Source organism: Sycon ciliatum, chromosome 5 (assembly GCF_964019385.1).
Source record: "Sycon ciliatum chromosome 5, ocSycCili1.1, whole genome shotgun sequence".
NCBI lineage: Eukaryota > Metazoa > Porifera > Calcarea > Leucosolenida > Sycettidae > Sycon > Sycon ciliatum.
This window is the reverse complement of record NC_088647.1, coordinates 19,937,297-19,962,289: the sequence shown is the minus strand read 5'-3', so window position 1 is coordinate 19,962,289 and position 24,993 is coordinate 19,937,297. Positions and strand designations below refer to the sequence as shown.

Below are 24,993 nucleotides of genomic sequence, written 5' to 3'. Positions count from 1 at the left end.
TTTTTATGAAACGTTGTACGGGAAGTGGGTAAAATACACGTTTTTCCAGAGTAAAATGGAGCAAAATATCGGGTTTCTTGTGCCAGGCCCGGCAAAATATTGAAGATTTCGCAGCAACATTTTGCGGCAAAATATCAAGGCGATTGGAGCAGAATCAGTCTGAGCCTAGTGGATGGAGTACTGTATTGTCGATGCACCCAGAAGAAGCCATCTTCACATCTGCCATCGCTGTACAGCGGCAAGATGACTGACTAATAATTGCTGTACATTATGCAATGCAGCAGCAGCAGCAGCAGCACAGTTCTGACTCACTTGTGCTTCACAACAGCTCGGATAACTACACTGGGAAAGGAATGCCACAGGCGAGGCAAATGCTTGGCTATCATCAGCTGGCTGTCCTTCTCTTCTACTACTCCCACATTGAGTAGCTCAGGAAGCTGCATGAACTCTTCCTTATCTGTGCAAAGCAATACAATCAAAATCAAAGGATAATGGTGTACATGTAGTACATGTACGTCTAGATGCAGACCTAGCAGTGGTGTGGGACTAGATGCAGAGCTAGCAGTGGTGTGGGACTAGATGCAGAGCTAGCAGTGGTGTGGGACTAGATGCAGAGCTAGCAGTGGTGTGGGACTAGATGCAGAGCTAGCAGTGGTGTGGGACTAGATGCAGAGCTAGCAGTGGTGTGGGACTAGATGCAGAGCTAGCAGTGGTGTGGGACTAGATGCAGAGCTAGCAGTGGTGTGGGACTAGATGCAGAGCTAGCAGTGGTGTGGGACTAGATGCAGAGCTAGCAGTGGTGTGGGACTAGATGCAGAGCTAGCAGTGGTGTGGGACTAGATGCAGAGCTAGCAGTGGTGTGGGACTAGATGCAGAGCTAGCAGTGGTGTGGGACTAGATGCAGAGCTAGCAGTGGTGTGGGACTAGATGCAGAGCTAGCAGTGGTGTGGGACTAGATGCAGAGCTAGCAGTGGTGTGGGACTAGATGCAGAGCTAGCAGTGGTGTGGGACTAGATGAAGAGCTAGCAGTGGTGTGGGACTAGATGCAGAGCTAGCAGTGGTGTGGGACTAGATGAAGAGCTAGCAGTGGTGTGGGACTAGATGAAGAGCTAGCAGTGGTGTGGGACTAGATGAAGAGCTAGCAGTGGTGTGGGACTAGATGAAGAGCTAGCAGTGGTGTGGGACTAGATGCAGAGCTAGCAGTGGTGTGGGACTAGATGAAGAGCTAGCAGTGGTGTGGGACTAGATGAAGAGCTAGCAGTGGTGTGGGACTAGATGCAGAGCTAGCAGTGGTGTGGGACTAGATGCAGAGCTAGCAGTGGTGTGGGACTAGATGCAGAGCTAGCAGTGGTGTGGGACTAGATGAAGAGCTAGCAGTGGTGTGGGACTAGATGCAGAGCTAGCAGTGGTGTGGGACTAGATGCAGAGCTAGCAGTGGTGTGGGACTAGATGCAGCCAAGGTGGTGCCAATTGCTATCCTAAATATACATTGATGAAATAAATGTTGGTGAGAAGACACCATTCTCGTCTTTGCTAAATTCTGGAGTATGTGTGACTGTACAGCACGGCCTATGACCGTGACTGTGGCACAGTGCAGTGCTGTACAAGACAATGCAATGTCAGGATCAAGTCAGCGGGCACCCACCGAGGCTATCTGATCGAGGTGTGTAAGCCAGTACTGCAGCTCACCTATGAAGCCGCTGGACTTCTCGTCCAGGACTTGAAAGAGCAGCAGAATTTGGGCAAGACTCCTCTTTTGCTCGTGGAACATGATGATTTGTCGGAAATGCTCCAGCGGCAGGATCGACCCCTTGCCAGTGTCCTTGGTGACCTTGACAATCCGCCAGGCCTCCATCAAGCTCTGGCGGCGAGTGCGAGCCGTCTTGCGCACCTCATTCTACAAGAACAACACCGGAGTCAGAAGAGTGGGTTAAGCTAGACCCCGGGCACAGGTCAGAAGTGGGTTTAGCAGTTGGACTTCGTTCATAGGTCAGAAGACATCACTTCACTTTAAGTTCACCAAAATATTTAATTTGGATAATCATAATTAGAACTCTACAAGATAATATTTAAACAAACGGCGAGGAGACAATAATTTGATAATCGCAATCAATAAAATGAGCTGAACCGACATTTGTGTGTTTTATTCATGCAATGTAAAAACAATGGAGACGATGTGCAATAAAACGATGAAAAGATGAAGAAATGGTGTAGAGAAAAACATTTAGTACAACGACGATTCCTGATGAGTGTTGTACGAAAACTTGTTTGAATCCATATTTTTTTCTCTACACCATTTCTTCATATTTTCATCGTTTTATTGCACATCGTCTCCACCGTTTTTACATTGCATGAATAAAGTACACAAATGTTGGTTCAGCTCATTTCATTGATTGCGGTTACAAAATAATAAATAATTTTATAATTGCCATGGTTCAAACTTCAAATTGCCGTTCAGCTCCACTGACCTTGAGATGCTTGCGGTAGTTCTGATAGACCACGGCGAGAACGATGCTCACAAAGATGTACATGCAGATCAGCAAGAACAGGATGAAGAAGAGGGCGTACCAGCGACTGAAGTTGTACGCTGGCATCCTACAACATGAACAAGCAAAACGAGCAGCAAACATGTGTGTGTGTGTGTGTGTGTGTGTGTGTGTGTGTGTGTGTGTGTGTGTGTGTGTGTGTGTGTGTGTGTGAGAGAGAGAGAGAGAGAAATAGGTCGTCTACATTCTGACAGGGCTTTCGGCAGCTTCAGCAAGCAAACTTACCATGATTCATTACCATCTGCAAAAGAAAGCACTCATACATTGTTCGTGCATGCATTCCTATTTCTCACTTTGCCTGACAATTCGACTGCACTGGCCTGCCCGCGAAATGAAGCATGGATATCATTCTGGCTCTATTAATTGTTTGTTGTCACCAACCCCAGTCTCGCAGTACATGTAGTAACACGATTCGATGGGAATTAACCGGATCAATGCGTGATCGATCCTTTCAATGTTCTAATCTTTACATTTCCTTTTCCACCTGGACTCCTCCTTGGCTTCCCTTTTTTTCTCTCTAGCTCTTCTCTTGTACCCTCTTGCTATTATATACTTAATGCGGGGCTTTGAATAAAACAAGTCAAGTCGTCATCATGTGCTAACACGATTCAGTCATTCAATACAATAGTACAATGTCCTTACATATCTACAATAGTACATGACATTGTACTTACATATCTACAATAGTACATGACAATGTACTTACATGACATCGGGACTATTAGCCGTTGTGATGAGTACATACAGACGCCAGTAGATTTCGAAGAAACTGTCAAAATACGACCGACCTTTGCGCGTGATGAAGGCTCCGTTCCTGTGAGAATGCCGACATACAATGGCAACACGGCATCACGGGCCAGGAACATGACAGACATCAGGCCGTGCTCCTACCGTATTGTGTGCTTAACCCTTTAAGAGCCACAGGAAAATTTCAAAATTCTGCATTTTTTCGTGTTCCTTGGATCATAGCTTCAGTTCTACTCACTCAATCCTCACAATCTAGGGCTTCCTGGAACGGTCTCCGCGAGAGGAAGAGAATGAGGTCGATCATGATAGCCAGCACACCGTCTATCCAGCGCTAGATCGCAGCGACAGTACGAAAAATGCCCTAAATGCGCCCAATTGCGTCCCGCACCAGATATTTCACTTTACTCGATCGTGGAGTTCCAATTTTTTCGCTGTGTACTCTTGATAATATCAACAGTGAAACCCGTGCAAATTCGAGTAAACCAGCGTGACGAAAAGTCTCAAAATTCTCAATACTAAAGTCGCACTGCGCGCTTTTGAAATTGCCGCGATCGCGGCTCAACTTACGAGTGATTTATCTCGGGAACCGTTGCTCGCAGCGCTTCGCAGATTGTTTCTCCCGACAGGTGAGAGTTTTCTCTTCGCCCTGGATATTTCGATCACTGGATTTAAGCGAGATTGGACTGAGTTACGATCTTTTGAAGTTTTGCATTTGAATGCGTCGTTTACGACGCATTCAAGTATGGGGCGGCTCTTAAAGGGTTAAAATGGACTACAATACTGTTGGGCGTCGAAGAACGGCCAGGCTAGAATTTCACCAATTCTCAAAAATGGCCAGGCTAGAATTTCACCAATTCTCAAGAACGGCCAGGCTAGAATTTCACCAATTCTCAAGAACGGCCAGGCTAGAATTTCACCAATTCTCAAGAACGGCCAGGCTAGAATTTCACCCCAATTCTCAAGAACGGCCAGGCTAGAATTTCACCAATTCTCAAGAACGGCCAGGCTAGAATTTCACCCCAATTCTTAAGAACGGCCAGGCTAGAATTTCACCAATTCTCAAGAACGGCCAGGCTAGAATTTCACCCCAATTCTTAAGAACGGCCAGGCTAGAATTTCACCCCAATTCTTAAGAACGGCCAGGCTAGAATTTCACCCCAATTCTTAAGAACGGCCAGGCTAGAATTTCACCCCAATTCTTAAGAACGGCCAGGCTAGAATTTCACCCCAATTCTTAAGAACGGCCAGGCTAGAATTTCACCCCAATTCTTAAGAACGGCCAGGCTAGAATTTCACCCCAATTCTTAAGAACGGCCAGGCTAGAATTTCACCCCAATTCTTAAGAACGGCCAGGCTAGAATTTCACCCCAATTCTTAAGAACGGCCAGGCTAGAATTTCACCCCAATTCTTAAGAACGACCAGGCTAGAATTTCACCCCAATTCTTAAGAACGGCCAGGCTAGAATTTCACCCCAATTCTTAAGAACGGCCAGGCTAGAATTTCACCCCAATTCTTAAGAACGGCCAGGCTAGAATTTCACCCCAATTCTTAAGAACGGCCAGGCTAGAATTTCACCCCAATTCTTAAGAACGGCCAGGCTAGAATTTCACCCCAATTCTTAAGAACGGCCAGGCTAGAATTTCACCCCAATTCTTAAGAACGGCCAGGCTAGAATTTCACCCCAATTCTTAAGAACGGCCAGGCTAGAATTTCACCCCAATTCTTAAGAACGGCCAGGCTAGAATTTCACCCCAATTCTTAAGAACGGCCAGGCTAGAATTTCACCCCAATTCTTAAGAACGGCCAGGCTAGAATTTCACCCCAATTCTTAAGAACGGCCAGGCTAGAATTTCATATAACTGTACATGTAAGACTGTACCATCGAATAAGAATGAAACTGCTGTGTTCGCTAAAAATAAGAACGGACTAGTCTAGAACCCTGCCCCCCCCCCCCCCCCCCCCCCCAGTTCTTCGGCGCCCGACACTACTGTACTGTATACACTACCCGGGAGGTAGGAGGTAGATTGGGAATATTTCGAGTACATCCTGCTGCATGCAGCAAGGAAGATTCACCGCTGAGCATGCAATCCCATTGCTTATCACCCACTATTAATATTAAAGTGCATTCATGCAAGTGTGGCCGGATTGCCACTCTCGCTTATGCCGTTCAGGACACCATGCAGAGAATGAAGAGACAGACAGAGACAGACATACACAGAGAAAGAGAGAGAGAGAGAGAGAGAGAGAGAGAGAGAGAGAGAGAGAGAGAGAGAGAGAGAGAGAGAGAGAGAGAGAGAGAGAGAGAGAGAGAGACAGACAGACAGACAGAGAGAGAGACAGAGAGACAGAGAGAGACAGAGAGACAGAGAGAGACAGAGAGAGGCAGAGACAGACAGAGAGAGAGACAGAGAGAGAGAGAGAGTCAAAGCCACAGACACAGACACACAGAGACAGAGATACAGAGATACAGAGGCACAGAGAGATACACCATACACCACAGACGGGCCAGTGTAATTCCGACCTGCAGAAGTGACTTACTGGTCTTTTCCATTGCCACTGAAGAGCTTCAGCGCCATCAGTGCAAACAAGGCAATGGAGAGGAAGAGGAGCACAAGCACGTTGACGATACCCGGTATAGTACGTCGGATGTTCCTGAATGCCTTGCGGATCTGCAGCATGGTGGATCAGATACAGGAGCAATACTGATGCCATGGCATTGATGTTCAGTCGGAGATGAATTCGTGCAGGAGTCCTATGCATGCACGCTGCTGCACTAGTACATGTGTACCGCTTACGCTAGTTGTTCATGCTCTGGCACAAGCCGCAGTACCGGTGGCTGCATTACCTACCTGCCTGCTGTCGCTGAAGTTGACAAGAAAGACGGGCCGCAGCAAGCGCGTTGCTCTGACCGCATCCACACCAGAGTTCACCAGGATGACGAAGATGATCATGTCAATCAGTGTTAGCTACATGCAGGTGTGGCAACACACAAGAACATACCGGTAATTGATGACACGGCAAGGTGCTAAAGCTTGCACATTCACCTGCTGGAGGCTCAATAGACTAGAACGCCACGGAAACAGGCACCTGATATTCTTTGAAACTGATATGTGTACCGGTACATTGGAAACAGGGACAATGAACTTGAACCCATCTTCGACACATTGCTGCAACACCACCAACCACCCCATTGCCCCCCCCCCCCCTCCCCCACCCCACACGCATATGTACATCCCCCCCCCCCCCCCCACAAACAACAACCATGAACAAAGCCACCACCACAACCCTTTCAAAAATGAAGATGTAAAAAGTGCATCCTTAGTACTTCCTTACCCCCATACAAACAGTGACGAGGATTGTTTTCTTATCCCAGAAGTACTGTGCCGGGCAGAACCTCTTATAGTGCAGTAGCCGGAAGACGTAGAATGCCAAGCAAATAATCTCCATGATCATTGTCCCCTACCAGAACATGAAAAACAAAAAAGATGATCACGACAAGAACAACAGCAGCGGCGGCGGCGACGGCAACAACAACAACAACTTATCTCTTATTGGCAATGGTGCCATCGTGAGCAGGGGCGTGCTCGGCCCCCCAACTAGGGGGGTGCACGGGAGCCGAGGGGAGCCCCCCCCCCCGGCAATTTTCTGCAATTTGTTTGCAACCTTTCTTGAATTTTAGAGCATATTTGCATACATTACAATTGCAAGTACCCAGATTGAAAATTGTTGGGGGTGCATGTGCCCCCCCCCCCGTGCCCATCGCCGAGCACGCGCCTGGTGAGAATAAAGAATTCAAACAAACAACAACAACAACAAAAACAACAACTTTCCTTATTGGCCATGGGCCATCGTGGAAATAAAGAATAATAACAACAACGACGACGACGACGACGACGACGACGACGACGACGACGACGACGACGACAACATCAACAACAACAACAACAACAACAACAACAACAACAACAACAACAACAACAACAACAACAACAACAACAACAACAACAACAACAACAACAACAACAACAACAACAACAACAACAACAACAACAACAACAACAACAACAACAACAACAACAACAACAGCAACAACTATGATTACGACTATAATTGAAGTGATGGCAGAACGACCTCCAGTCTTTCTATGACCTCATCCGTGGATGCTAGCTGAATGCATGAATCCATGTGAATTTATGGATGGATGGATGTATGGATGGATGGATTGATGTACTCCCAGATGGATGAGGGAGTGTATGTATATAATGACATAGTATGCATTTTTGCTCTGGCTGGCTAAACGGATTCTTTTCAAATCCAGCTTCGGTGTATGTTATTACCGATTGTACATGGATGTTATTACTGATTGTATGCATGTACTGGTCTACGTGTATGCATGCCTGATTGCATGCAAATGTTTGTGTATGTGTGTGTGTGTGTGTGTGTGTTTGTTTGTTTGTGTGCATACACGAGCATGTGCATGAAGGTAAACCGCTGCTCACCCAGTAAGGTACACTTGCGTTTGGTACCGCCGGCTTTTCAAACAAGGCCAGCAGCAGGTTGAGTGTAACAAAAGCATACAGGATGAGCCGCAGCCATAGCGAGTGGTACATTCGGTAAGATCTATGCACAACAACACAAGAGCACACACGGCTGGGTGCTCTGCAAAACCTGATGTCTAGATGATAAATGAAAAGCATGCCCTACTTCACTCAAGCCAAATTATACTGTACACCAAATTTCTCAACATTAGTGGAAGACATGAAATGCATTTCAGTTCCCTCCAGGGTGGAGTAAAATGTCGTCCAATCTGGAATTCCACCAGTAGAGTTCCTATGACATGCTGCTCAAACCGTGTCGCCGGCTCCAGTTCAAAACAGCACACGTTGAGTTGTATTGCACGACCCAGCGCTGGAATGACTAGTTACGGTCCTGCCTCAGAGCATGACAATTTCCAGTACCCATGACTCGACTCCTCAATTGTTAGACCAATGAACGTGATGACTGCTACTCGGAGCGGTCAAGCGTCATGCCGTCCGATCGAGACAAGTTGGACTACGAGTATCATTCGTCACTCATATACCCTGCCCAAACGTCAGCTACAAGTATAGCATCCGTCGCTCCTGTACCCTACCCAAACGCCAGCAATGTGCTGCGAAGAGAACGACGAAACTTCTTGTATCCTTAGCCTAGGAAAGCCTTACCTGACTTGCTCTGGAGTTGGGTTTCGCTCGAGGCGAGTTGGCCGACTGGCCTGTGCATCGGTGATGTATGTACTGGCCAGTAAGAGTTCCTGCAAGCGGCAGAGTGTGTGCACAATTCAGTCATGCCACATACCTTCATTATCATCTTCATAATGGGCATTGTGTGTGGGGGGGGGGGGGGGGTGTGCATGTGGCCAAATGGGGTAGATGGTACCCTCCCCCCCCCCCCCCCCCCCTCAAATCTACCCCACGTTGACCCATACAAAGGAGAGGAGATGAAGGTATACTATACATGGGGCAAGGCATACACTACTAATTTTGTACACAGCTTGTAGATTGTACAAGTACGAACTGACAGCCGCGCTATGTCTGCATAGGGTACAGACACTGGCTATGCACAACCTTACCAAAGTCGCTCACAAGCAACTTGCCTAAGCGTCTACAGTGCTACTGCAGGCCGGTACGGCTTACCCATTCAGAGAGTTGACGCTTCTTCATGACAGTCTTCTTGGACGAATGGCGGGGGATGACTTGGTAAGCGGTGGCAGCATCACGTTCTCCTCCTCCTCCTCCTCCTCCCCCTTCTCCTTCCTCTATTATACCATTCATTGGACGAGGCTGATCCACTGCCGCTGCAGCGCGTTCCACTTCGCTCGATGGGTGCAACTTGTCAGCATGACTCTCTTCGTATCGTTGCCGATCGTCGCTACTGTTGTTGTCCCGACTGCCGCCCTGCTTCAGGCTGGTGGTGGCCGGAGCACTGGCGCTGATAACCGTGTCGGCGTTAGCATACTCGACGTCGTCAGCGAATGAGCTTCCTCCTCTGCCTCTGGAAACGGCCACACCGGCTGCTACACTTCTCGCCGTGGCCTGGGACATGATAAGGAGAATCGACTCGTTGCCCTAGCTAGCTCGGCGGATAACACATCGACTAACGTTATAGTACACTCCTGTGCCCGCCCCTGCGCTTCTCTTACTAGTCTTCGCGGGTCGCTTGGGGTCTCCCAGCTGTCCAATCCGAGAACGAAGGAAAAGCGAATAGAAGAGAAGATTTAGAGGAGTTGAAGCTGCCGCTTCACGAATATGGTGTTGGCTCCGAACTCCTACTGGCCTGCAGCGCGCCGTGCACCTGACGTTGATTAGGGGAGAGAAGAATCGTCTGTACTTGACAGGTAGCGTTACGAGTATGGACTGCCACTGTGCCAGCGCTTTGTTATCACTGCGAAATGTCCAGAAGAAGAAAGTCTTGTTCTGGTCTGGACTGAATTAATTTCACTCCAAAATGAGCTCTCCATGGAATAGGCGCTAGGCGACAACAGCATCATGTAGTTGGACGGAGAGGAGACCAAACCGGACTTTGCAAGCACATAATTTCCCCATACATGCAAACTGCATTCGCATTATGCGTAGCACTGGCAGGCTGGTGGGGCGGGTCGCGACTGATGTAGATCGAGCCGTCTACATTATACATGTCTATTATTTTGACTGTACTACCGGCATGTAGATTTACGCCGAAGTCCTGGTCCAGACTGACTGCGGTCAAAATGAATGTTGAGGCAGCTAGCAGCCCTTACACGCCGCACCATGGATTGGTCAATCGGTGGTCTGCAAAAAGTGCGTTGCGTAGTGCCGCACTTGCATGCATGCAGGCTCCCTGCCGTAATTACATATTTATCCATCATATCTCCGGGAGAGAGGGGGGGGGGGGGGGGGGGGGGATGTTCTAGCCTACAAGTAAGTTTCTACAGCTTTACAAGGTTACAAGGTTACATGTGTTTGCTCCATGTATATAGTCATGTGACAGTGTTTGCTCCATGTATATAGTCATGTGACAGTGTTTGCTCCATGTATATAGTACAGCAGACAGTACATGGTGTAATACTGGTATACACCCGGACGGTATACATATTCTCAGCCGGGTGCACATGGAGGCAATGCCAGTGGTACTATCAGGCACAATGTACATGTACGTGTGTATGGATAGCCACGATATACCTGACAGAAAGTCACAAATAGCAATTTAAAAAAACCCGGTGGAAGTGCATTGCACAGTTCACACCCATAGGCATAGGCCACCTGCAAATGAGTCTAGTCGGGTTAAGTACACCACGACAGCATCATGGCGGCATGCATGGCTTGTCGGTTTCACTGAGTGCAAACTAAACTCTATCTGAACTACATGTATAACGAGCAACCTTTTACTGCGTAATGGTGGCCAAGCAATTGTTATTCAATGTTTTAAAACTAGTTGCTTGGTACGTCTTATCTGGGACCACATCTACTCATCCGCTACTTTAGAAATATTGCTCAGGATGAGGCACCGGCCTGAGCACAGAAAACTGCCGGAGTATGCACCTTGATTCCCAGGAGTTTCCCCGCAGCATTGCACACATGGAGATCTACAATGTACATGTTCACACGGTCTGTGTAGACTACAGCGTAGATACTGATAGTATGGATTCCCAGGAGTTTCCCGGCCAGCGTGTAGATATCTAGATCTACATGTTCTCTATAGGCTGCAGTGTAAATCGTATGGGTAACACAGTCCTCCCTCAAGTATCCCAGTACTTGCTACTCTGCCCCACAACGCCCCAACCAGCCGGCCAGTTCAATCTGTGCCCACTAATGCCGGTTACTGATGCATGGAGATAATTGCATGCTGCACTAATTTTTAACTTAGTACAATGTAAAGTGATGGACAGCGTGACAAGGGACTCCCCCATTGAAGTATTTGAGTGAAGTGGAACAACACTAAAATTTTAAACACTCTGCTCAGTTTTAGCAGCATTGGTGCATTACACCTGAACAAACCAGTGCACTTGTCCACAGGGTGGCCATTGTAACTTACGCTGGATGCAGGGTTGCATCAATGCAGAAAATTGAAGTTCTAGTCTTTCAGATTGCACTAGTGGCTGTGCAGAGTAGAAAGACAAGCACCAGCTGACGTACAGCATGTATAGTTGATGCACTACTCAATGTGATGCACCGTACATGTATAGTTGATGCACTACTCAATGTGATGCACTGTGCATGTATCAACGTGCGACCTATGTCGAGTATACGCGCACAATTGGCAAACTCATATACATGCACATGTATACAGGAAGGTTTCCAGGAAAAAGAGGAGCGTGTGGCCATATTTTCTTTCCGGCCTCGGGAGAGTGGGTTCAGCTTTCCGCTCACTCATCGGAAGTTGCGGGATGCACCCAATATCGAAATTGATTGTGTAATTGTTGTCAGAATCAGTGTTAACCCTCCAACGAAGGCCGGGGTTACCCCAATAGCGCCCAACGCGGGGCACGCACCTCCAATTAGGAGTATCAAGGTCTACTGCTAGATGAAACCGTATTCATCATGATAGGGGCACTGTTTGCTATCATGCACATCATGGGACGCGACCAAGAGTTGCTGTACAGCTGGTGCCGACTAACTTGGGGGACTGATGATGTCTAAATCACGCAAGTTGGAACGAGGTACAGTACGTACCGCCTATAGGGTTGGTGGCTATTCATATACCGGCTATAGTGATCACATATACCGGCTATAGTGATCACATTGTTTCATTCGCAATACCTAAGCATACTCAGCTATCGCGCACCGGAGGATGCAATACCTAAGCATACTCAGCTATCGCGGCGTACCGGAGGATGCAGTTATCGCGTAGAGTAATACTGTAAGATCATAACTGAACTTTTTTTTGTTTCGCAAAAATTATCGATAATGCCGGATGGCCCCTTACGTAATTATGTTACTAAAAAAACGCAGTCGATCTACGGAAAGTCTTACGTACACTGCATGCGGATCTGTGTTCCGCCACATGGAGTTTTCGAATCACGTAGCTGCCTTTGGCAACTCGGAAGGCGGCAGTGTACGACTGGGTCAACCTGGGGAGTGAGTCATACATGTGTACTCCAATCCACTTACGGAGCACATCCGTTATCAGAGCTCTATCTACGTACTCAACGTAGACAACTTTCTTTAAGTGGTGTGCAAAATTCGTCACGGGTTTTTCCCGCCCACTAACGTAAAGTTGCTCAACATTACGTTTTGCGGAACCTCCCCAATAAGTGCTGTTGAGGCTGTAATGCATCATACCCGGTATGAGTTATGTGTGGATACGCCTGAAGCATACAAGATCGTTAACGTATCTTCTTATTAACCCATGGATTTTGGACAATCATTAAATTGCGACTCGTTATAATAACAATTCCTACAGTAGTCCTCCATACAGTAGATTGCCGATTATCCACACTTCTCGGGCGGGGCGCAGGCTGTCTCTAGGGGGTTCGAATGAGAAGAATGTCCGGTTAAGGGAGCAGGCGCACATCTATCTAAAACATGCATATTCCTGCATGTTTTCACCATTTTTCATTCTCTTCGGCAGTACAACAGGAACTAGGCACACTCCAGCTCCTCAAAATGATGCTAACATTATGCATTTTGACTCTAACCCGTTGTAATACATCTTGTGCATTGCTTGAATGGTGCGCCGAGTGGAGAAAATCAGCAAAAACCTCGAAAACCTCCTAATTTCGTTTTTTTGTCCAGCCCGACCAGGCGGTCCGGATAATCGATCATCCGGATAGTTTGCGTCTGGACAATCGGAGTTCTACTGTAGTAATATATCGCCGATAGTGATCACATCCACTTTCAAAAGATCGTTATTACTGTAAAAGCCATATATATATATATATAACGAAGTACTAACTCTAACGAGTTGACGAGGAGAAATCTGTCGTAAAAATAGAAATCGTTATACAGAAATCGACACATATACTGTCCTATTGAGCGTTGAGAATGAGTGAGAATCGTTACCTTTGGTACACGTAAACCAGTCAATTTTGGGAAATCGTTATAATTATATGCGCCTCGTTAGAATAATGGCGTTTACAATACATTAATTTTTTGCTTGGATAGAGAGCCAAGGATTATAATCAAGAAGAAAGGACCAACGGTTGAAATGCTATCTGTAGTTGTCCAACACTGACAATTATAAGCAAGCTACTGGCAGGCAGGCATTGTGGGATGGTCTAAGACCATGACCATGATTGAGAAACAGAGGGTACCAGGTTCAAGTCCTGCTTGGAAGCGGAAGGATTTTCCAGCCGTGCTGTGACCCACAGGGAACTCGTGGCCAGGCATGAGGGAAGCATGGATGCAGTGAATGGGATTTTCGGTCTTTGACCAATTTGGTGGTGGGTCTGATCTACTCACCTCCCACCGCTTTAGGAGCTGCATCTGCGCCGTGATCTTTGAAGGCAGTGGCATCCCAGCGGATGCGGAAACATTTGGTCTCCAGCCGAGTCTCGCGCGAACCGCGAATCCTCTTCTTCTTACTGGTGAGTCATAACGTACATGTACAACAGTTGGCACAATAATGACTGCTGTGCTGCTGACATAGAACGACCTGACGTTTAGCTCCGGCAATCACACCTCGCATGCGCACGCCAACAACGTCAGGTCACCATTGAATGTCAGTACCACAGCCGTCATTATTGTGCTAACTGTTGTTTGTTATGACTCGCCAGACTGAGCTTGTTGAATTGTCAGTGTTGGACAACTACGGATAACATTTCAACCTGGGGTCCTTTCTTCTCAACATTATTTTTGCATCGGCTTAAGTTACTGTTGTGGCTTCAAGTGGTGTCAGAGGTCCATAGAAAGAATGAACTTTGTCCATGTCGCATAAAAGTCAGAGTATAATGTTACAATGTCCACTAATGCACAAATACGATCATGTACTATGCACCCATGTGTGCACATGCGCACTTGACGTAAATGTCAACCTACGCCATAACCGTGTATGCAGTTGGTCTGTGTATGGCGTGCTGAGTCGTTTGATACCCCGGGGCACTTGCACACAAAACAATCGGTCATGTAGGATCAGTCATTGTAATTATAGCGCTTATACATGTAGCAATAAAGTGCTCAAAATCAAGTTGCAGACCAACCATAGTGGCGATATGCACTGTAGTCAAGGCTGCGGAGTGCTCTTTACACTCAAAGTTGACCTAATACACTTTAACATGCACAGTACATGCATGTTCAACAATCATTAGTGATGGTTCACTCCTACGCGGGGAACAGAGCTTAGAGCTCGGATTTATACACTGTGAGCGTCCCATCTCCCCCCCCCCCCCCCCCCCTGCTGCTGCTGCTGCTGTAGCTACGACCACATAAACTTACTCTGCGATTGTTGCAGCCAAACACACGAGTCATCCAACCGTCCCTGCCCAAGGATGGTGACAGTGTGTTCAGGATGTAGGATGGTGACAGTGTGTTCAGGATGTAGGCGATGCTCCAGCAGACTGGAGACCGTCTCCAATCATAGATTTACATTCTCACTGGATGTAGATATACCCTGAAACACACCGGCGTAGTTCAGCACATGCACACACACACACACACACACACACACACGCACACGCACACACATGCACACGCGCACACGCGCGCACGCACACACACACACACATGGCTACTGACATAGCGGCCTTCTCACCAGTACTAGTGCTCGGTCGTTTCAATTTGTCTGAGGACAGTTTACGACTACTAGAGACCTTCTCTTATCCAGGTGCCTTGAAACCGAAGGGTGCTCACATCTCACATACTTGCCAACCATACCGGTTTTCCCGGTATTATACCGGGAAACTACGGTCGCTACCGGCATACCGGGGCTTTTGACTTTGATATAAAAACTACCGGTATTGGCACTGAACCATGAGTGTTCATAAAAAAGGTTGTTTTGTGGTGTGACAAGGGCACATGCGGCCCTGCATTTCACAGAATCACACATGTATGGGCGATCTGATAATCAAGAAACTCAGGTTTTGGTCCCCCAATGAGCAATGGGTTTAGAAATGAATAAAAAGAAAGAACAAAATTGCCAAAAATTTGCGGAAAATACGCAAACTTATTCAAAAATTGCCCAAAAGAGAAATTGGCCGAAATTAGCGAAAACCAGGAAAATAAGGGAAATGAGAGAAAATTAAGGGAAAAATGTGTGTGTGACTAAGGGATTTGCTTTGGCTGGGTTGGCAAGTATGATGTCAGGATAATTTGTAACTCAGTAATACACTGCGAGCACACCGGACACGACGCCTCATTCGCTACAATTGCCGGGGCTCACTCACTGGGCCCAGATTGATATCATTTACAGGTATACACAAATAAAGGAGCCGGACCTCGTGATCTGTTGTGCGGTTAAAAGCCATGCTGAAGATTTTACTGCATGTACCTGCATGTGGAGTGCCCGTTGACAGAGGTGCCCGGTTATGTGAGTGGTGGGAATATTGAGAGGTTCTGCCACATGCAGGTACACCTTCTCACTTTTCTCAATCAGTCCATGGATGATTCCAGCTTGACTCAACGAGATACAGGTGGAATCCTGATAATTCGAATATGGCTTAATTCGAACATACCGCTGAATTAGAAGTTTTTCCAGGACCGATTTTTATCAATACGATTCCCACATAAAAAATTCTGATAATTCGAACCTTGATCTGGATATGTCCGGTTAATTAGAAGTTCCACAGATTCCACTTACATAGAAAATGTGTGGGATTTGTGCTGATAATTCGAAGTTAGCAAAGTGTAATTCGAAGTTCACTGTACATTGTGCTGGTCAGTTCAGTTTGCATGAGCAGGCTGTGCCGGTCAGCTCAGTATCCGTGAAATATGTGTCTAAGGTCCATAGCGCAACTCTGGGTGGCCTTTCGAGCATTTTGACACACATATTGTGTTGTGGGTTCATGTTTGGATAATTAGAATGTCCGGATAATTAGAAGTTTTTTCCTGGCATTTTGAGGTTCAAATTATCAGGATTCCACCCCTGCGTACCTTCTAAGTGAATACCTCCTTCCCAGGACGGTATACCATGGTATACCCCTGATGATTATGGTCTCTCTAGCGCCGTAGTAGCGGTTACATGCAAGTAACAATCCACAGCATATGGAGCACATACGTATGCTATGATTGCTATCTATCCATAAAGTTGAGAGAGTTGAAAATGCTATCCACCATACTACGGTAATGTAAACTCGGACGATGGGCCAATAGTAGTTTATGTACAAGAGGAAGGATCAAACAAGTTACAAGTTATGACTAATAGTCCACCAAGGGAGCGAGATACAGTAATATACAGTCAGACGCCATCATGGTGCGACAACAAGGCACACAACTCACAGGGGCACTGAGACATTCAACGATTTGACACCTAGCTCACATCTATTTTTCCAACCTGTTACATCCAAAGCCTCTTTTGCGGCCGAAGAAAACACAATTTCCCAGGGCGGAGGATTGGAAAACAACTCGCATAACGAAAACAATCTTTTTCACATCCATGAGGCACAAACCAACAACGTGTTGTGACCGTCCAACTAATTGGAAATCTCAGGTGCGGAAACTAACACTTCCAATGAGACTCCTACTAGTCATCTTGGAGCTACATGTACATGTAGATTGTATGACAGTATGTACATGTATATGTAGATGTCAGATCGTTGAATGTCTCAGTACTCCTGTCAGTTGTGTGCCTTATTGTCGCATTATCTGACTGTATAATCATTATCTCGCTACCTTGGCCAACTGTGGTCATAACTCAAAACATTCAGCCGTTCCTCTTTTATAATTATGTCATAGTACAGTAGGTATCGGTTATAGCGTGGGTGTTTGAAAAACGACTTTCTATTCTTATTTCCGATATTTCTTACACACGATAAATCAAGTGTGACATATCATGTGCATGTGCGCAGAGCAGTGCTGCCAAATAATTTTCGCCCAAAATCGGACACCCTTCACCGCCAAGGCTGGCCACATGGTGCGAATTTTTCTCCTCGGCAATTTTTTTACAGAGAATTCAAAATATCGCCTAAAACACCATGAAAATTCGCTTCGTTGCCATGGTAATCCCAGAGTTGTCATGAATTTTGTAATGATGAGTGTGGTCGCACACTGACTCTGTACAGACTGTCAGTGCACTAGTACATGCCATCCAGCCTGATCCAGGCATGTTACTTTGCACTTCCACAGCCCAGCGCTAGCCTTTTTAGAAGCAAATGTACAGTGATTTGTGCCTTCAGTTGCGCTGAAAAGTGAAAGTACAGGACTTCTGCATAGGAAAGTAATGATCTCCGACATTTTGGCTGCTTTTCGGACGTTTCCCTTTTCGGACCGGTTTTCGGAAGAGCCTTCAAAAATCGGACACTGTCCGAAAAATCGGACGGTTTGGCAGCACTGGCAGAGGCAGGAAGAGCATCGTACATGCAATGTAGTGGTACTGTGCATGTTACATAGGCTTACCATGGCCACATTGTGGCTATGCAACATGAGTTACATGACCACAACAGTTGAACCTGCAGCACTACGACCCAATGCGAGTCAGATCGGAACTGCATTGGACGGATGTTGTTACTTTGAAGTACTACAGGCGATATACTTTGTACTAATCTGGTATGTTTTGCTACACAAAGTCCATTCTTAGGACCGATATATTCTACTGTACGATAATATTGCTTGTAAGAATAAATGTGCACTTGAAGTCCATGTTATGATTATGAAAACACGAGAGTTCATTCTTGTACACGACCACGCTATAACCGATACGCACTGTAATTCGTCATTTTTTTACAGAATGAAAAGGGAAAGGGGTAAAAAGTCTGAAGAAAAACATTGACCGTCGCCACCAGGGCTCAAACCAGGGACCTTCACTATACGAGGCCGGCCAGCAATGCACTACCCCTATTAATGGGAACTATTTGCTGCACAGTCTGGACATCTGCCACGGAATTTGTCCACTTTCCGAAGTTGTCTTGCCACCCAAAGTCCAACGTTACCCGACTTTACCCCAGACAATTATGCCTTTTGAACCCTCAACTAGTGACTTATCGACTGTATTTTCATTGGATGGTCTGAAAACATACAAAAAAAACAGTAGAGGAGCACCACTTTTTCACAGGAGCCCCCCCCCCCCCCCTCCCCCTTGGCTAAACCCCTACTGTAAATCAACAAATATTTGGTGTACATGTATATAATTATACAGGGGGAAGTGGTCCCGTCCACCGCAAAGAGGGCTCAACAGCGCTGGGGTGCACTGGAGCTAGTACACAATGGAAGCGGTCCTCACCAAGAAAACACAATCCGTTGCTACTCCGAGTTTCTTGAGTTTTTCAATCGTCAGGCAACTTTTCTAACTAAAGCAGGGCTGTGAGGTCCACTAAAGAAATACACAACCACACAGCAAGGCGCACAAAAGAGAAAGCGTGAAGTGTGGAGAGTGAGGAGTTACTGCTAGGTGCAGGCAGTGTAAAATATTGATATCAATTGTCCATTACTGTAACAAGCGCTGAATGGAGCACGTAAATATGGAGTTAACTAGCGCATGCCTGGCGTCAGGAGGTGTAAGGCCATTACGGTGCTATATTTGGCGTTAATCATAACAATAATGGTGCAGTGTGTCTGGTTCCATTGGGCATCAGGTTGTTCTGTCCATGTCCGGTTTTACGTGATTCCGTTATACTTAGCGAGCCGGTATTTGTTTGCATGACGACATTTGGCGATGATTTCACTTCGCTTGTTGAGGGTTTTGGTCTTGTCAGCAGTGAGTATACGCACCTTCTCCGTGGTGCAAAGGCAACATCTCTTTGTTGCGGGGTTGTAGGAGCTGGCCTTGTCCTTGATTCTCCAGGACAGGTGATACTCTTTGTTGTCGTTTTTCTTTTTCCAGAGGTGTTTGGAGAGCTCCGTGTTAGTGCGGTACTTTTCGTGGCGGAAGGACATCGTGTGGTTGTTGTATCTTGTTTTGAACGTTGTCTCTGCTGAGCCGATGTATGTCCTGAGCTCATCCTGGCTGGTGACGTGTGCTTCATAGATGATGTGAGAGGCCTGGCAACGTCCTTCCATGGGGCATTCCTGCTTTTTCCTACAATTACAAGGTTTTTCAGGAGGTTCTTGTATCATGATGCCCAATGGAACCAGACACACTGCACCATTATTGTTATGATTAACGCCAAATATAGCACCGTAATGGCCTTACACCTCCTGACGCCAGGCATGCGCTAGTTAACTCCATATTTACGTGCTCCATTCAGCGCTTGTTACAGTAATGGACAATTGATATCAATATTTTACACTGCCTGCACCTAGCAGTAACTCCTCACTCTCCACACTTCACGCTTTCTCTTTTGTGCGCCTTGCTGTGTGGTTGTGTATTTCTTTAGTGGACCTCACAGCCCTGCTTTAGTTAGAAAAGTTGCCTGACGATTGAAAAACTCAAGAAACTCGGAGTAGCAACGGATTGTGTTTTCTTGGTGAGGACCGCTTCCATTGTGTATATAATAAGCGAGGGTCCCTGGTTCGAGTCCTGGTGGTGACAGTCAATTTTTTCTTCAGACTTTTCCCGTTTGTCTCTTTCCCTCAAACCAGTTAATTATATATATATATATATATCCGGCTATTTTCGGCTTGAGCATTTGAGGCCTAACATTTGTTGTGGCTAAAATAATATAGTTTGCAAGGTAAAGTGTGACAGAGTGCACAGGCAGAGGCAGAATGGAAGGCTGCAATTGAAATTTGTAGACGCACAGTACCGAAATACACCAAAAACCAATACTATAGGCTACAGGGGCGGATCCAGGGATCTCTACAGGGGGTTCCGGCAACCAAAATTCAATAGCCAACACCGCATTTTCCCTAAATAGAAGTTATTGTGTGCATCATCATCGTAATACAATAACAGTGCATGTGCATATACATGTACGTCTCGCTCCGTGGAAGGCCTGGAAGATGATTGTGGTTTGGATGCAGTACATGCGCATGTGCAACGGTTCCAGGCTTTCATGGCTGTCCGTTGGGCACACAGCAGACTAAGCCATCCAGCCATGCAGTGCATGCTCTTGTCTGAGGCCGTGCTATAAGTATAAGTTAACTGAGTATGAACTGAGTACAATCATGTACATGTACTGCAGTACTGCATGGGAAGGGGTGCTCTAACTCTTAGCACTCTTAGTCTTAGTAGTACTCCTTGATACTAGTACTCCTTGATACTAGTACTCCTTGATACTAGTACTCATTGATACTAGTAGTGCATGGCTAGAATGGTCTGTCTTCTTGCATTCACGGTCTGTCACTGAGTGGTCTTTCAGCATGCTTTCACCCCCCACCACCACCACCACCTTAACATACCTCTTCACGGCACTTGGGGAATTATCCATTATTACGGCTCTATCACTGTCTCCAGCAGGCACTTCATCAATGACTGAAGTACTACTTAGGGAACAGCTTGTTTGCAGCCCCAGTGATAGCAGTGATTAGAGAGTGATTAGAGGGTCCTATCCAATACATAGTACAGTAGTACCAGTCAGAGAACCTTTTATGCAGACATGTTACCTGGAGTGGAGTGGAGTGTGGGCTACATGCAGGACGCTGAATGGTCTGAAAACTTCTCAGGATGGTGCCCATAATTACATCATCTTTTTTTATGCAGAGACCCTTTTAGACTGATAGTTGTTTCGCAGCTACATATATTAAATAGAAAAAAGTAGACTATAATAACTAGATTTAAAAAGCTATGAATAGAATGATTTGGCTATAGTCACATCATTACGGGTACCGTAAGAGTAGATGTACCGGCACATGCAGTACGCCATGGCAAGGAGGGCTGTAGGCACTCTACTTTCTGGCAATCTATGACAACTACAATAGACTACTAGGCCATTTTCAATCTACACCATCATTTCTCATACGAAGCATATAAGGCAACTTAGGTTTGAACATCTGCTGCACTTACAAACTGGTACATTCCAAGTGCAATGCCATGCTTGCAGTTCAAGATGGCGTGCACTTCTGAGGATGGAGATATATTGTAGCCATTGTGTGATTTCGTAACCCTTTGGTTGTGCTAGCATAGGGGGGGGGGGGGGGGGGGGGGTGCACACATCAGCAGCAGCAGTCGTGCTGTAGTAAGGGCAGTAGCTGAAGTACATGTACAGTAAAACCTGTGACTAGAGACCACTGTGACTAGAGACCACTGTAACTAAAGACCACTGTGACTAGAGACCACTGTGACTAGAGACCACTGTGACTAGAGACCACTGTGACTAGAGACCACTGTGACTAGAGACCACTGTGACTAGAGACCACTGTGACTAGAGACCACTGTGACTAGAGACCACTGTGACTAGAGACCACTGTGACTAAAGACCACTGTGACTAGAGACCACCGTGACTAGAGACCACTGTGACTAGAGACCACCGTGACTAGAGACCAGTGTGACTAGAGACCAGTGTGACTAGAGACCACTGTGACTAGAGACCACTGTGACTAGAGACCACTGTGACTAGAGACCACCGTGACTAGAGACCACTGTGACTAAAGACCAGTGTGACTAGAGACCACTGTGACTAGAGACCACTGTGACTAGAGACCACTGTGACTAGAGACCACTGTGACTAGAGACCACCGTGACTAGAGACCACTGTGACTAAAGACCAGTGTGACTAGAGACCACTGTGACTAGAGACCACTGTGACTAGAGACCACTGTGACTAGAGACCACTGTGACTAAAGACCAGTGTGACTAGAGACCACTGTGACTAGAGACCACTGTGACTAGAGACCACTGTGACTAAAGACCACTGTGACTAGAGACCACTGTGACTAGAGACCACTGTGACTAGCGACCAGCCTGGTACTACCGACCACTTGGCCAGGCACGGACGGTCTCACATTCAAAATGCACTGTGACTAGCGACTACCTGCTAAACGCGACCAGCGACCGCCTTTTCTTGTCCCAAAGACGATTTTTGACCCGTAACTAGCGACCGCGATGTAGGAAATCAAATGTTGCTCGAAGCTCCTTCTTGAAATTTTTGCTGATTTTCCATGGTCCTGAAAGGAATCTTTCGGTACTACAGCTGAACAAATGAACGCAGGCCATTTTGACTGTGGAGTCGATGTGGACTGCACTACACCTGTCAGAATTTCAAGCGCTGTCAAGAATAAACATGATAGGAAACGTCTTGGAGAGCGCATCGAAAGCGCTCTCTGCTCGATGTTACTACTTGGAGGACAAACGAAGACTGAGCAGCTCTGTCACCCCAGTCATACAAATGAATCGACGATGGCGTCAAGGAATCCAGAAACAAAGCAGCACCGCAAGGTCCTGATGCTGAAGGATCGTGTTCGAACAATCGAGAAGTCACGACAAGGATAGCCGGTACGATTGATCGGATGAACAAATTTGAACAGATTTGAAGCTCAGCGCAAAACGAAACTTCCACAGGGAACATTTGACTCCTGGCTTCAGAAGTAGCAGCTGAATTTGATGTCTGCAAAAAAAGTAATCTTCTCTCTCTCTCTTTTTGTCTCTCTCCATCTCTCCGTCTTTCTCTCCAAGTGTTGTTTGACCTGAAATAAGAATGGCATTGCGCAAGTCCTGGGGAATTGTATTAGCTGCACTTTGATATGCATATCATATACTGGGATCCATATATGGTCGCACGGTGCGAACCTCTAACTAAAGACCACCTGCTACTAAAGACCGCTTTTGCTGGCACCTAGGCCTATACAGGCTATAGGGGCGGTCGGTAGTCACCGGTGTTACTGTACATGTGCTGCATGTTCCAAAGACGGTTTGCGTCACCGCGGTCACGGGACATTCCTCCAACGCACTATGCCCACTGTTGGTGATCACATGCAGCCGCCTCTACAGGATGCTGTTCGCAGCCGTCTACTGCCGGCTCTGACCAAGCATGAAGTGAGCGATCTGGAGATGGAGATGGTGGCTCTGCCTGCTCGACATGGAGGCTTGTCTTTCAACAACCCTGTTGAGGACTCTCCACGCAAGCACGCTGCGTCTTCGGAGTGCACCACCCACCTCGCAGCTGAGATCGCCACCGGTGGATCGGAGTTGCTGGAGAGCATTCGGCTGGACCAGGCAACTAAGTCGGCAGTGCGAATTCGCCACCGAGCAGTACTGGGCGCAACAGCGACTGCCATCCAAGACCGCCTGCCGCAGCCACAACAGCGAGCAATATCATTGGCATGCGAGAAGGGCGGGTCGAGTACCCTGACCACCATCCCTATGGCTGAGCACGGTTTCAGCTTTGATGTGAAGGGTGATTTTCACGATCATATTCGGCTCTGGTACTGTTGGCCTCTGGACAACCTGCCAGCATTCTGTCCCTGTGGCTCAAGGTTCTCAGTTGACCATGCCCAGATTTGCAAGCTGTCGGGATTCATCAACATGCGACACAATGACCCCACCGACTGCCTTGCGTCGTGCATGAAGGAGCTCCATCATGATGTGGAGGTGGAGCCACCATTGCAGCCCCTAAATGGTGAAACCTTTCACCATTGGTCAGCCAACACTGATCCTGATGCCCGTGCCGACCTGAGGGTGAAGGGATTCTGGACCGATAGCCGCAATGCATTTTTGATACAAGGGTGTTTTATCCCCATGTGTCAAGCTATCGGTCCAAGTCTCTCCCCTCCCTCTACCAAAGGTTCGAAGGAGAGAAGAAGCGTGCTTACGGCGAACGTGTCAATGAAGTCGAGCATGGCTCCTTCACACCGTTAGTCTTCTCCTCCTGTGGTGGGATGGGCTCTGAAGCAGCCGTAGCAGTCAAGAGGCTGGCACATGGCTTGGCCACCAAACGCAATGCTGCCTATAGCCGGGCTGTAGCTTGGCTGCGGTGCTGCTTGGCATTTTCTCTTGCCAGATCTGCCATCCGTTGCATCCGTGGATCACGCTCTGTTCGCCGTCGTCGCTTCGACATCGCGCCTGTTGACTTTGTCCAGGCTGAGGCGCCTCTGGCTCGACATTAGACTGTATTTACAGCCATGTATGATATCAGCCATTTATCTCCTTTCTTCCTGTTGTTGTTTAATTACTGTCCGGCGTGTATTTACCGCCATATTGCCAGGTGCGTGCCTACCACCATACTGATTATGAATAAAGTTACTATTGTGTTGTTCCAAAGACCTTGGAGATGCATGGTCTCAGTTTTACTACCGCTGAAAAAGTGCCCTGTCATTCCAAGCATACTGTGCGGATTCTTCACATTTGGTTAGGGCTTGCAAACGACAAAGTGTCTTGCCAGGCCCAATTGCTGAAATAGGCAGGCATATCTCCTGCAATACCTGGGATATGTAAAAATGCCGACAGGCTAAGTAGGGTCTGGGTGGCAGTAAATGCACTGAAGAGTGAAGTGAAAGTCAGTAAAAAACAACTCCCTGCCTGGTCAAAGGGGTAGGCATCTGCTAACGACTACGTACAAGTAGAGCTACACAAGATCTACTCAGTAGGTACTTACTGGGATAAAGTGCCTCATTGGAGACATTGCCATCATCCGCTGTGTCGCTCGTCCTGCTGCGCGTTAGTTGCAACCTGCGCTGAGTGAGAGTGACATCAGTTGCGGCCACCTAGCGCGTGACCTGGTGACCGTGAAGCTGCTGGCCGTGACGACTGACGTGGTGCAACACTGAGGAATTTCAATTTTC

At 47.0% G+C, this 24,993-nt stretch overlaps 1 protein-coding gene across 1 annotated transcript in view; it reads right to left on the bottom strand.

Annotated features, from left to right (window-relative positions):
• The window catches only part of LOC135817966 (two pore calcium channel protein 1-like), a 34,432-nt gene extending 24,501 nt beyond the window's left edge, over positions 1-9,931 (bottom strand). The window contains exons 1-10 of the mRNA XM_065331268.1: positions 8,967-9,931; positions 8,496-8,584; positions 7,794-7,914; positions 6,628-6,753; positions 6,144-6,260; positions 5,833-5,963; positions 3,253-3,360; positions 2,469-2,595; positions 1,690-1,897; positions 313-457 (exon numbers count right to left, since the gene is read on the bottom strand). Of these exons, the coding sequence (XP_065187340.1) occupies positions 313-457; positions 1,690-1,897; positions 2,469-2,595; positions 3,253-3,360; positions 5,833-5,963; positions 6,144-6,260; positions 6,628-6,753; positions 7,794-7,914; positions 8,496-8,584; positions 8,967-9,374 (1,580 nt within the window). The 5' untranslated portion in view covers positions 9,375-9,931. The remainder of the gene's footprint in view (positions 1-312; positions 458-1,689; positions 1,898-2,468; positions 2,596-3,252; positions 3,361-5,832; positions 5,964-6,143; positions 6,261-6,627; positions 6,754-7,793; positions 7,915-8,495; positions 8,585-8,966) is intronic.
• Between the last annotated feature and the right edge of the window lie 15,062 nt (positions 9,932-24,993).